This window comes from Protopterus annectens, chromosome 6.part0 (genome assembly GCF_019279795.1).
Source record: "Protopterus annectens isolate FY-2018-M chromosome 6.part0, PAN1.0, whole genome shotgun sequence".
Classification (NCBI taxonomy): domain Eukaryota; kingdom Metazoa; phylum Chordata; order Ceratodontiformes; family Protopteridae; genus Protopterus; species Protopterus annectens.
Window position 1 is genome coordinate 669365284 of NC_056737.1, and position 13003 is coordinate 669378286.

The following is a 13003-nucleotide window of genomic DNA, read 5'->3' on the forward strand; positions in this document are numbered from 1 at the left end:
TGTAAAGCCCTGCATGGCTTCCAACAGACTAGATTATTTTGGAGTAACTGTAGTTATCAGAAACGTGGCCCATTTGAGCTGCAAAGGGTCATCCCCAAAAGTCATGATGCCAGTAAAGTGTTGGTAAATGGCTGACAGCGAGCCTTTCTGATATAGTCTATTTCAAAGAAACTTCAAAATTGTGGGCACAGTGGATCTTAGTGGGAACAGAGTTAATGGATTAACAGCCTTGGATTGATGCAATGCCTGCAGCAGCAGGTACTGCCAGAACTAGCATTCCCTCCCCAACAACTTTATCCTTAAGTGTCTGAAAAGTATGAAATCCCTCCTGGTCTGAAGTGTTTAAGTCAACTCAGAATGGTCCGATACATTTCTCGGGTACCACTGCAGTTTTTAAATATGGAACTTGGCAAAGGGCAACACCAGAATGGTTAAGAACATGTGACCAAGAAATCAGCAGACTTGTGGCGGTCAACTGGTGCTTTGATATCATGGTCTTGAAGTCTGAAAAGGATCATGCTTTTTCCACAGGCAAGACCACCGTTGATACTGTTGTATTCAGCAGAGCCCCTAGGAAAAAAATGACTATGGTTGGGGATTAAGTGCAATTTCTGAAGGTTCGTTGTGAAGCCTAGCCAGTCAGACACTGAAAGCTGTACTCTAAGCCCCTCCCTATTTATGCCTGGACCACGCCTGGAATAAAAAGTCATCCAGGTTAAGAAAAAATGTGGATGCCCTTAGTTCCAGAGTGCTATCACTACGACATAGCATGAGGTGAATACTCTTTGGCGCAGTAGATAAGCCAAGGGCAAGGAGATAAACTGGAAATGGTATCCCCTACCACAAACATTAGAACTTGCCTCTAACTACTGAAGACTGGAATGTGCAGGTGGGCATACTTAGAAACAGTAACCACGAACATCTCGAGGCTTATCATAGAAAACAGTGCTTAGTGTGTCAATTTTGACATCCGTTACTTTTAAGAACTTGTTTAGCTATAACAGACCTAGAATGCATCTCCAATAGTCACCAATAGTCATCTTTTCTTGTAACAAAGCAGAGCATGGAACTAGAAACTCCCTTCCTCTTGCCCTAGTGGAACCATTTCTACAATGCCCTAAGATAACATTTCTAAGATGGGTCCTATGAAATGCCCATGACCTACTGGTATCTTGTAGTACTTTTTAGTTGCTAGATTTCAAAAGAACTGGGAGCCTGTAACTCCTGCAGATGATTAAGATATACTTGCCTGAAGTTACTTCTAGCCAGTACACAAGGTGAGAAGCCAGTTTGCCTCCTACCATAGGGGAATAGTCAGGGAGGCCTAGAAGCTGGGTGGGGCTTTTGAGGATATGGAAGAAGAGGGTTGTGGCACTTGCTCAATACAGATGGAACCTCACTGCTGCCCCCACCTCCTTATGCAGTCTTGGTGCAACCTTTTCTGGAAGTCCTTCTTTCTCTTGGGCTGTTTTCCTTTTACCTTTGTATGGAAGATATACTTGACAGATTTCACAGCCTACCTTTTGTCCTCCTGCATGGGATCCAAAAAGCAGATTTCTTTCCAGGGCAGCACTGACTATTTCTACTTTGACATCTAATGGACAGAGATTGTGGCCCCAGACAAGGTGCCTTCTAAGAAATGACACCAGTAGCAGCAGCCCTGGATGATGCATCTAGAGCATCATACCTAAATTTCATAGCATGTACTCCTAACTGTTGGAAAGACTGCACTTGCTGTATTAACGCAATCCTTCTGTTTTCATTCTGCACTTCCCCAAAGTCCTCCAGCAACTGTTTCAACATATGCTTGCAAATTCAAGACTGTGGGTCTAACAAGTCAGGGTCACCTTATTTGTGTCTGTTATAAATCTCTTAAAGAGATGTGAGTGGAGGCTAAACTCTGCAGACATTGCTATGTTCTGCATGAGCAGGAGCCTAGTAGCCTGACTCCAAGTTAAATGTATCAAAAACATCCATGACAACTTCCTAGACTGGACAGGTTTAGAAGCTCTACAGCTCTCTTCTGGACAGCTGAGATTTCATGGGCTTACCAAAGAGAGAATATCCTAAATGGCAGATGCGCTAGCGGAGAGTCAAAGGCCATGGTGTTCTTGCTTGTCCGTGTCACATGCTAATGAGAACATCTAGAATCTGTAGTCCAGATTCTCCTCATTCTCATCATAATCAGCAGGATCACTATGCCTCCCTGATGAGGTCTTTTACCTTTCTCATGGAGGATATGGGCCAAGACACAGATGGCTTCTCTGCATTTGACTGAAAGCGTCATAGAAACTGAAAAAAAACTGCCCTAGTCTCATTAGCCAAGTCATAGAAGAAAGGTAAGGATGGGCTGTGGTCTGAGCAGCCTATGCTTGATAGAGATCCAAGACTTTGGGTGGGTTACCATTTGTCTGCCATTGGGTTTCTTGGGACATCACCAAATGCCTCTAGCAAAGTAGAGGTTACATACTGGGGCTGAATGAGTGACTTCATGGTATTACCTGTCCTCAGATGGAGGAGGACCAACAGAATCGTCCCGCTCCCTGGTTTCCTTCTGTTATTCCTTGCTATTATTAAAAAAATAAATAAATAAATAAATAATGCCCATCTGACTACCATCCAATGATATGGTGGACTTCAAGTACAAGGCCATAAGTCACACTCTGTTAAGGTAGGCCCGGATGGCATTTTGTCTCCCATGTAAGGTCTTGGGCCTAATTTCATAGCAAACCTGACAGGTAATTACACCATTTCCCAAGCCAAGGCAGTGCAGACACACACACATGCACACACACAACTCTGTCATCGAAGAAAATGTTATCATTTACAGACTCCCTGTGCTTTTCTGGATGGCATGCCCAACACAAGTCGATGCATAGCACAAAAAAGGCAGAAGCCACAGAATCAAACATTTAGAAAACTGTCTCCTCAGTGGGATTATCTATCCAATGCCATCTCACTGTTCAAATTGCCTTGTGTAATATGCAATGCATCCTGCCATGAAAGAAGTGAAAACAGCTGGCCATACATCAACCTTTATATCTGGTGCATGGAAATATCTGTTGTAAAACTGATGTCAGCCACTGAATATGGATGGGTATTTTGATTCTGAATGTTTAAGACACATACCTCCACCAGTAGCAGAGTTCTGAGATGTAATGACTGCAGCAGTAAACACAATGATCATCAATATTTTTAAATAAGGCACATGAATGCCACACAAAACCACAGACTACTGCAGACCTTATGGCAGATCTACATGAAATAGTAAAAGAAAGAAATGGGTTAAGGAAGATACCTTAATTTGTGAACAAGGTTTATGAACACCACATATGACTTTTGTCTGCACTGACAAACTAGTATAAAAAAATAAACCTATGGTAGCATACAAAGCGACTGAAAGATTATATAACATGCAATGTTTTTTGGGGGGAAGTAAATCCTCTATAGCCCTCCCCCATGCAGGAGGTATGCAGCCTCCTGTACTTTCCTACTCAACCATTTTCAAAGCTGCTCCATCTTGGGAAAGGGGACAAAAACCCATCCATGTTCAGTGTTAGTGAATTAAGACATTGTGCTCCTCTGGCAACTTTGTATGCAGCTAAGCATCCAACAACCCTAGTACACAGGTATAAAATTGTAATCACAAAAATCTCTTACCTCACCACCATTAGCATATTCCATAACAAAGCATAATCGATCACTTGTTTGAAAAGAATATTTTAAACCCTACAAAAAAAAAAAAAAAAACAAATTTTAAGACAAAATCTGACAGCACCGTCACCTTCATCATTTGCTGAAGTACTAAACATGTATTAAAGAGAAATCACATTGCAATTAAAACAACACAAACTAAATTTTTTACTGGGCATATCACTCAATAGGTATCATCGCTCCTCTAAGGCAACTCATATAAATAATCTGAAATCACATTCTATTTAGTTTTATTTTAACATTTGTTTACCAGGAAAGTCCAACTTGGAACAAGACAATTTTCAGTGGAGGATCGAGGAGAAACATTCCAAATGCATGTCTTTATAATGTGGAAGGAAACCGGAGCACCTGGAGGAAACCCACACGAATGCAGGAGGACATGCAAAATCCACACAGAAGGCACCCCAGCACAAACTCGAACAGGGGAACCTCTTGCTGTGAAGTGACGATGTTAACCGTGGCAACACTGTGCCATTCTACTTAAAATGATTACATTAACTCACAACAATGTTTGCAGTACAAACGGGATGTAACAGATGTTTGAATACAAGTATCACTGCTGCAAAATGATTCATCTCAGATGGGAATTAACAGCAAGCAGGCATTCATCCCATCCAGCCAGACTGCAGTACTTCAGGTGTCCTTAGTGGGATACTGACATCAAAATAACCCTCTGTTTAAACAACTTATCAGAGAGCAACTTCCTCACTTCTTGCCTCCAAGTCCTTCATATATCCTCCTAATTAACTTTATTATTACTATATCAGGGGATACAAATGCTTCCACTGCCCTACTGATCATATCCAGGTGCTCTGTCGAATGCTTTCTTTGCATCAAGACCCACAAATGACAGTGGCGTTTTCTTGCATTCTGCTTCCTTCTGGATCACCACTGTTCTATTAATGTTGTCAACATTTGCCTTCCCTACACAAAAACACATTGATCCATATCTACCAATTTTGGCAACATTTTACCACTCTTTTAGCTAGCATAGACAAACACTTTGCAATCATGGTTTAAAATTGAAATAGTCCTATATGACGGGTCTGATCAGTCATTGCTCTCTTTGGGTAATATAGTTACCACAGCTTTCTTCCAAGATTCTGGTGCTTCCCCTCCGTTTAAAATACTACTAAACAAAATCTTCCAGATCTTTATCCCTTTCTTCCCTTCTAACTTCCACAGAAATGCTCTCTCTTCCTGGAGACTTCCCTGCAGATTAATTACACATCACCATTTTATTTCAGCTATTTCTATTCTAACTATTAGCTCATGAGCCTCATCTTCCTCTAATCTTGGCATAATTAAGTCTTCCATAAATATTTCCATTTGGGCTCTTCTTTCATTTCCACATTATTCTGCTTTATACACATTTTAATAAAATTTCCAAAATATCTTTTATACCACTATAGGCTCTCTGGTTATGTTTCTTGTCATAGACTCCCTATATTTGGCAAGAATCCCTTCTACATTCTGTTGCCAAAGTCATCATGGTAAAAGTTTTTGTGCTCTGCAGTGGTTATCAGAAATTGCTGCTTGACAGCAAACTTTCTAAACTCATGTACATTATCCAAATACTCCTTTATTTTCCTCCTCTTAGTCTACGAGAATCCCCTTATTCTGCAATCCTTTGTCATCACCTCTAAATACCTCCTATTACATCTTAACCATATCTCTGTCTTATTTCTACCCTATTTTAAAACTCCATTTTCATTTTATTCCACTCTAAAGAAATGTCTACCTTCTCTAATAACTCTCAATTTCCACTACCCACTCCTTAAATTCTTCTCTTTTTAAACAGGTAGGCGGGAAAAAGCCATTGTTTTATTTTTACTTCATTATCCTGCATTTTCATCTTTCTTTTTATAGATATATGATCTGAAAGCTACTGGATGTGCGTTGAAACTTTCAATTAAATGCACATGTTCCTGGGAAGTATCATTTTTACCCAGGCTAGCCCAGTTACTGTCCTTGGGGAGTAATACAAATCCTTGCAAATTTCACTCAGAACAGAATGTGTAGAATTTCTCCTGGCTAACGGCCTTAAGCTGCAAACGTCTGGTCTCTCACTGAAAACATTTGCTAATGGAAATTAGAAGTTATGTACTTACCATAACTTGGCATCTGTGTTGTGTATTTTCATTCATCCTCATGAATGAGTCTAGTGTCTAATCTTCAGATCCGACTTGGCGGCATTTAAAAGACTTCTTATCCTGAACTTGAGCGCCTCCCTCTACCCCATAATGCTTTATTCTATCCCCAACTCCTCAGATTAAGTTTGCTGCCTTACTTCCCATTGTCTTATAGGGACAGAACAGACACAAGAACAAGAATGATGCTCAAATCAGGAACATGATGGTTCCAATATCAACATCATCTAAAGACCCTTCTAGGAGTCATAGGGCCGGGGGATGGCTGGAAGGAAAGGTGAGGAAGAATGAAAATGGACAACACAAGATGCCAAATTATGGTAAGTACATAACTTCTAAATCTGATGTTGTCCGTTTCATTCTTCCTCACGAATGGGTCAGAGTCCCCAGCTATCTAACTCTTGGGAGAACCCCAAGGAAAGACATGCCTGAGCACTGTCGATCCAAAAGAAGCTCTACTTGTAGAGGCAATGTCTAATTTTTAATGTGTAACAAAGGTATGAGTCTTTGACCAAGTAGCTGCATCGCACAAGTTGTCAATGGAAGTTCTTGAAGAAAAGGCAGATAAAGTAGCCACACATATAGTAGAATGTGCTCTAAGAAAAGGCAACTCCAACAATTTTTGAGAATAAAACAGCAAAATATAAATCAATAATCCATATGGCAAGAGTAATTTTGGAAACTGCCTGACCTAAGCGGTTAGGGAAAAATGATACAAACAGCTGATCAGATTTCCTGCACTGTTTTGTTCTGTGAAGATAAAAACAATTGTCTGTGAACATCAATGAGCTGTATCATATGTATCCCCTTATTAGTAAAGTCTGGAAATAAAACTGGTAACTATATGGACTGGTTAATATTCGGAGGGATACCCTAGCCTTATGGAAAAACAATGTAAGGAAGTTTAGCCAATAAGGCCTGGAGCTCAGAGATTTTTGCTGAAGTGATGGCTATTAAAAGGTTTGTTTTCCAAGAGAGAAACTTCATATTGCATTTGCTAGTTCAAAGGGCTTCCGAGTTAGCCCTTGAAGGACTACTGTCAGAACCTAGGGGGGAGAGGGATCCTTTATTGGAGGTTTGAGGAAGACGACTCCTTTCATGAAACCTTTACATAGCCTGGAAGATGCCAGAGATGGTGACTCATTTCCAGCATGAAATTTGGATATGGCTGCCAACTGAAGTTTTAATAGTAGAAAAACTAGCCCCTTCCTTAAAAAAAAAGGAGTAGGGAGAAAAAAGAATTGCTGAAGTAGGTGCTGAAAAAGGGTCAATATTTTTCTTGGAAGCCCATACAGAAAATCTTTTCCATTTGATTTTGCAGACTTTCTTGGTGGAAGCCTTCTGAGAGACCAAGACAATGTCACAAACTGGAGAAGCAGGCTTGGACCATCTTACTATCAATGGAAGTGGAGAAACCATGCAGTCAACTTGAGGGTGTGGAGATTGTGATCTTGAATTCCTGAAGGATGAGATAAAAGATCCTGAGTGAGCTCTAGTATCCATAAAGAATATCTCAAGTAAGAACAGAGAAAGGGGAACCATACCTATCAAGCACAGAAGGGGGCAATGAGAATGACTGAGCTCTTCAGCCTGCTTGCTGCTTTCTGTATGAACTTTGGAATCAGAGGAAAGGGGGATAAGCATAGAGAAGACCTGGGGGCCAATCGTCAATCAGAGCATCCCTTGGTGACTTCTCAGTAGGGGGGATCAGAAAGAAGTACTTGCTGTTTTTGGGAGATGAGGCAAATAGGCCAAAGCAAGGCTGGCCCCAGTGGCTGAAGGTCATACTCACTACTGTCAGATTGAGGGACCACTCGTGAGGGATCAGGATGGACCTGATGAGTCAGTCTACCAGCATGCTAGTTTTCCTCAGTATATGTATTGCAATGAGAAAGCAGTCTGAAGACATCACCCATTCCCAGACCCTCACAGCCTCTGTGCACAATTAGGAAGAGGTTCCTCCTTATTTGATGTATGTTGTCCATGCGGATTGCAACAGTCCCTAGAGGGAGAATGTCTTAAAACACTTGCAACATTAGGATGACTGCTCATCTCTGGGACACTGACATGCAACTTGGTCTCCAAGGGGGACCATGTGCCTTGGACCATCTTTCCCAGAAAAAGCCCCCCCCCCCCCTCAAGTTGGGAAGCATCCATGGTCACTGTGGTGACTGGGGGAAGGAAGTGATAATAGCCTGCCCAGAACAGGTCATCTGACTGAATCCACCAGCAAACATGACATTTGTAGACTGGAGTGAATCTTATAGGGAACAACATAGGCTGATAAAGAATGGACCACTGTACTGCCAATGCCCATTGAATGACTCGCATTAAAGAATTCTGCTACAAGAACTAGAAGAATGGCAGCTGATATTGACACAAGAGTTTGTAGTACTAGTTTTGCTGGAGGGGCCAGATGAGACAGTAAGGCCTGCAGCTGATTTCTCAATGCTGTGATGCAATGAAGAGGTAACGGTGCCTCTGTAGTCATAGTATTCAGCTGAGTTACTATAAATTCCAGAGTCTGTGCAGGCACTAGGTTTGATATGGCATGGTTTACTGAGATGCCCAAGTCATCGGAGATCTGGAGCAAGTAATCCCTGGCTTGTAAAAGTTAATGCCTGGAGGGTGCGGTGAGGAGCCAGTCATCTAGATAGGGAAATACCTGGGATCCTTTAAGTCTCAAGTGAACTACCACCACTGCCATGCATTTGGTGAACACCTGGGGGGCTGTGGTGAGCCCAAACGTCAGTGCTTTGAACTGGTAGTGACTGGCTCTCAGACGAAAGCGTAACTGTCTCCTGGAGTGCCTCTCTATTTTGATGTGGTAGTACACATCCTGGAGATCTAGAGAGCACATCTAACTGTCCTTGCTCAGAAGAGGCATGATGGATTGAACCGTAACCACTTGGAACTTAGACTTATTTACAAACTGGTCCAAACTGCTTAGGTCCAAAACTGATTTTAGGTCATCTGTTTTCTCTGGCACTAAAAAGAAGCAGGAGTAAGCTCTGAATCCTATCTGTTCGGGTGGGACCTCCTGGATGAATATTTTGCAGCAGCTTTTGTATTTCCTAAACTGCATACTCCCTCTGACTGGGTGGAACGTCTAGGAGTTTCTTCCTTTGGACAGAAGGTGGAAGGGAAAAAGTTATGTAGTAAACTCTTGATATGATTTTTAGCACCCAGGAATTGTTTGCAATGTTTGTCCAGGTGTCCAGCTGCAAGGAAAAATGACCCCAACCACCTCCAGAGGTGGACAGGTGGAAAGTTGGGAAACACTTCAGGAGCAATGATGGGGCCATGTCAGAAGATGAGTCTCTGAAGCCCTGATTTTGAAGACGCCCTCTGCCTCTGGGATCTTCCATTGAAACCTCCTCTGCCTCTGGAAGAAGTGTCCCTGCATGAGTCCTCAGAAGGCCCCTGAGATTTCCAGAACCACATTTTATCATCGCCTCCCTGGTTTCTGGAGAATGTATACTGAGGGGCAGAAATTTTGATTCCAACAGCAGACATGTTTTTTTCTTTCCTGCTTGCTGCAGGTGATCATATGTTTTACTGATGGCCAGAACAAGGAAGCGACTTAAGGGGGCATTAACAAAAGATGCCTTGAATGGAATTGGCAATGGATGAAAGAGTAGCCATTTGAGGAGAAACCTTCTTGAGATCCTCTGCAGACATGGACTTGGAGAGTGAGTTTGAAAGCTCCTTGATCAAATCTCTCTGTAGGCAAGTAGAATGTGCCAGGCAATTTAATGACCTCCGCGCAAATGTAGGTGAGGCGTACACGTGCTTTCCAAATCTGTCCATCACCCTGGACTCCCTTCCCTGGACTCCCTTGTTCAATGAAAGGACAGAGGAGCTTTGATCAGCTAGCTCCTTCTTAGTGGCTGCCGCCACAACTATGGTATCAACAGGGATTCCCCTTGCTCCAGTGAGGTCTGTCTGAAGGGGGAGCTAAATGTATCCAGGTGCTGGGAGATTGGCTTGACAATGTCTGATTCCTTCCAAGCCTAGCAGGAAACCAGGTCAATAAGTTCATCCACCCGGGGGGGGGGGTCACCTAAGACAGATGGGTCAGCCCTGAAAGCCTCCAAGAACACAGATTCCTCAGGAGGAGAAGCTTGGAAAAACCAGCCACCTTTCTGTTTGAGGATTTCCAGGATGTCTCCAAAGGAGTGATTAGGTGGTGATCGTGAAGGATCCTTGTCCCTCATCAAAACCAGTATATTCCATGAGAGACTCCAAAGGGAAGTCTATGTGCCTCCTCTTACACAATCTATTCTGAGGTGCCTCCTCCATGGGATGCTCAGGAGAGGTGTCATAAGAGGGGGAAATCTCTCTGGGGAAGTTGTGTGGAGGCCTCCCAGAACTGGCTGACCCTCAACAGCAGAAATGATGGGCTCAGAGCTTGGACCTGATAAAGGGCAAGTGGTAGGATCCTAGATCAGAGAGGATGGCTCTCTATGCAAAGAAAAAGCCCTTTCCACTACCTGAAAGGCTGACGGACTTGGGGGAAACCTCTCCCCCCTTTATCTGAGTGGAAGCCACCAACTGAAGGTTGGGGCCAACCCCAGATTCGGGCCCTATGGACAGAATCTAACCCAAGCTGTACAGGGCCAAGGCACTGACGGGAAAGGATGGACCCAACAAAGTAGAAGCTAAATCCAACCCCTCAGACCGGCAATGACCTCTCAGACTTGTGATCAACTCTGATCTGAAGGAATCAGAGCAGGGCTGATCAGGGGACATCATCAGAGTCAGGGAAGGAAGGTTCATTTCAGATGCCGAGCCTCTCGGGGATCTTCGATCCTAGTACTCCGAAACCACAAGTCAGCTCAGAGAAGGAGAAAGAACTGGTTTGGCAGGAGCACTCATGGATCCAAGAGGGTTTAGAGCTAGGAAGACCCCCATCTGAATCTGAGCCCTGCGAGCTCTCTGCATTATCCTTGTCTATGTCAGCCTGTGTCAAACTACTCTAACATCTGAAGAAAGCAGTGGATGGCAGCCTTGAATGCTTCCTTGGAGTTTCAACTAATTTCCATGGCAGGGCTGGAGAAACTGGCTTCAGCATGAATTCGGGAGTGAAACCTGTGCTGGTCGGATCTGTGGGTTTAGGATTTGAAGGAGATGGATGGACCAGGAGAGCTAAGAGCATGGGCTGAACCAGTCAGATATAAGGAATGTTGTGGCTCCAAGGATCTGTTGATGGTCTTAGGATCCAAAGCAGTTGGATCAGAGAGTTTCTTCAATTTTTCTGTAGGTTCCAAGGAAGCCATTGGAAATCACAGAATGGGTATTTTCCTAGACTCCAAAGAATGCTGTGAAGCTTTAGAGAGGTTGTGAACCCCAGTTGCAGCTGGTAGAAGCTCTTTCAGAATCCATTTATTTCTCATATCTGACAGTGCCCTAGGATAAAATGTTGCGCAAATACAGAAAAACGAGTCAAGATGTGCCACTTCAAGACAATACACACACTTCTTGTGGGCATCGCAAGTGGGAATCTTATGCCCACAGGAAGTGCACTTTTTGAAACCTGTAGGTTTTTCTGGTTTCTCGGACATCCTGCACAAGAAAAAAAAAGTAATAAACCTTCAAGAGGAAAGGGTTTAAACAGAGAAAAAGACAATCTTAAAAGGAAGCCTTAAAGAACAATTAAGCTAGAAGTTATACCAACAAATATAACTCTACTCTTTTTTTTTTTTTTTTTTTTAAAACAAAGACATTTACAACTCTAAATATATAGGCCAAAGTACCAAAAACAGTAATAAAAAGCAGAAGGGAAAACTACAGAAAGAAAAATGGACCCTGGTGTCATCAAAAAACTGTAGGGAGGACAGAAAGCAGTTAGAAACTTAACAGTAACCAGAGAAATAACTATATACAAGAAAAAAGTAGAATAACCCCAAAAAGAACTCTCTTACAGCTTGAGTGTCAGATCTTTTGTCCTATCTCAATGGCAGCAAATGAGATCTGAGGAGTTGGGGATAGAATAGAGCATTATGGGTACAGGGAGGAGCTCGAGTTTAGGATCAGAAGTCTTGTAAATGTGTCCGAGTCGGATCCGATGATCAGATCCTAGACCCATTCGTGAGGAAGAATGAAAAGGACAACCTCAGATTAAACAAGTTAATATCTTTGCAGATGCAAGAAGTTAAGCATTTTTCATAACTTCCATCATTTTTTTCTTATTTTTTTTCAAACCTATTTGCTTACAAAGAAAGTGTTTACTGCTTAAGCCAAGGACATTTATATAGATATCCACGCTTGCAAAAACAAGACATTATCATCTTCATTTTCCATACAATACAATCAGTACACTTTTATACTACACACCCACTCTAGCAGCCCAAGATCACAACATATTAACAAACTTGCTTCTGTCCAGCCTTCCTTCTGTAGTTATACTGTAAAGCCTATATTTCTTACAACTAAAAAGGTATTTGCTTTAATATCTTAGTGTCAATGAAAATATTTCCCCGCAGATTTAAAATACCCGACTGCACATTTAAAATACCTGACTGCACACTACACAAAACTGCTGAACAATATAATTTACACTTTGTATCATAAAATGTATTATAAAAACACTAACAAAAACAAAACAAAATGTTATACTTACTTTTCCCCTTTAGTGTCCTCCTAACTATTAATGACAATGTAGAGTATATGTTTTACAGCCCACTCACAACTTAAGTCACCAGAAGTCCAGTCTTTTCTTGGGCATTTTTTTTTTGCACAGTCATATTTCACAAATATGACTGATACTTTATAGTCTTCCTTTAACTCAATTTCACTGTTGGTCTTCCTTCTGACCATCGCTATCTCCCAACATCAGACTCTAATCTGATTCTTCTAGTCAACTCTTGTGCTTGTTTCTGCCTCTCAAGCATTTTCCTTTGCAGCAATTAAAACATTTCACTGGCAAAGTCTCGCTAATACTTTGGGGGACAACTGGCACAGCAACTAGAATCTCGCATCTACATCTCAACATTCCCTAATTGCTGGGATACAATTACTTCTCTTCTGCCAAGTGTACAGTGAATCATTTTCAACAAACACTCTGCCTCCAGTTTTTACTACTTTTCCTTTCTTTCATAATTGTCAGTATTAACTCTTTCTGTTGATAAGACTACTTT

The 13003-nt window shown here is 42.0% G+C and overlaps 1 protein-coding gene across 4 annotated transcripts in view; it reads right to left on the minus strand.

Moving 5' to 3' along the window:
- The window catches only part of AKT1 (AKT serine/threonine kinase 1), a 1868331-nt gene that overhangs the window by 847222 nt on the left and 1008106 nt on the right, over positions 1-13003 (minus strand). For all 4 annotated transcript variants that reach the window (XM_044074354.1, XM_044074351.1, XM_044074355.1 and 1 more), the window contains one exon: positions 3661-3729. In XM_044074354.1, coding sequence (XP_043930289.1) covers positions 3661-3729 — 69 coding nt within the window. The remainder of the gene's footprint in view (positions 1-3660; positions 3730-13003) is intronic.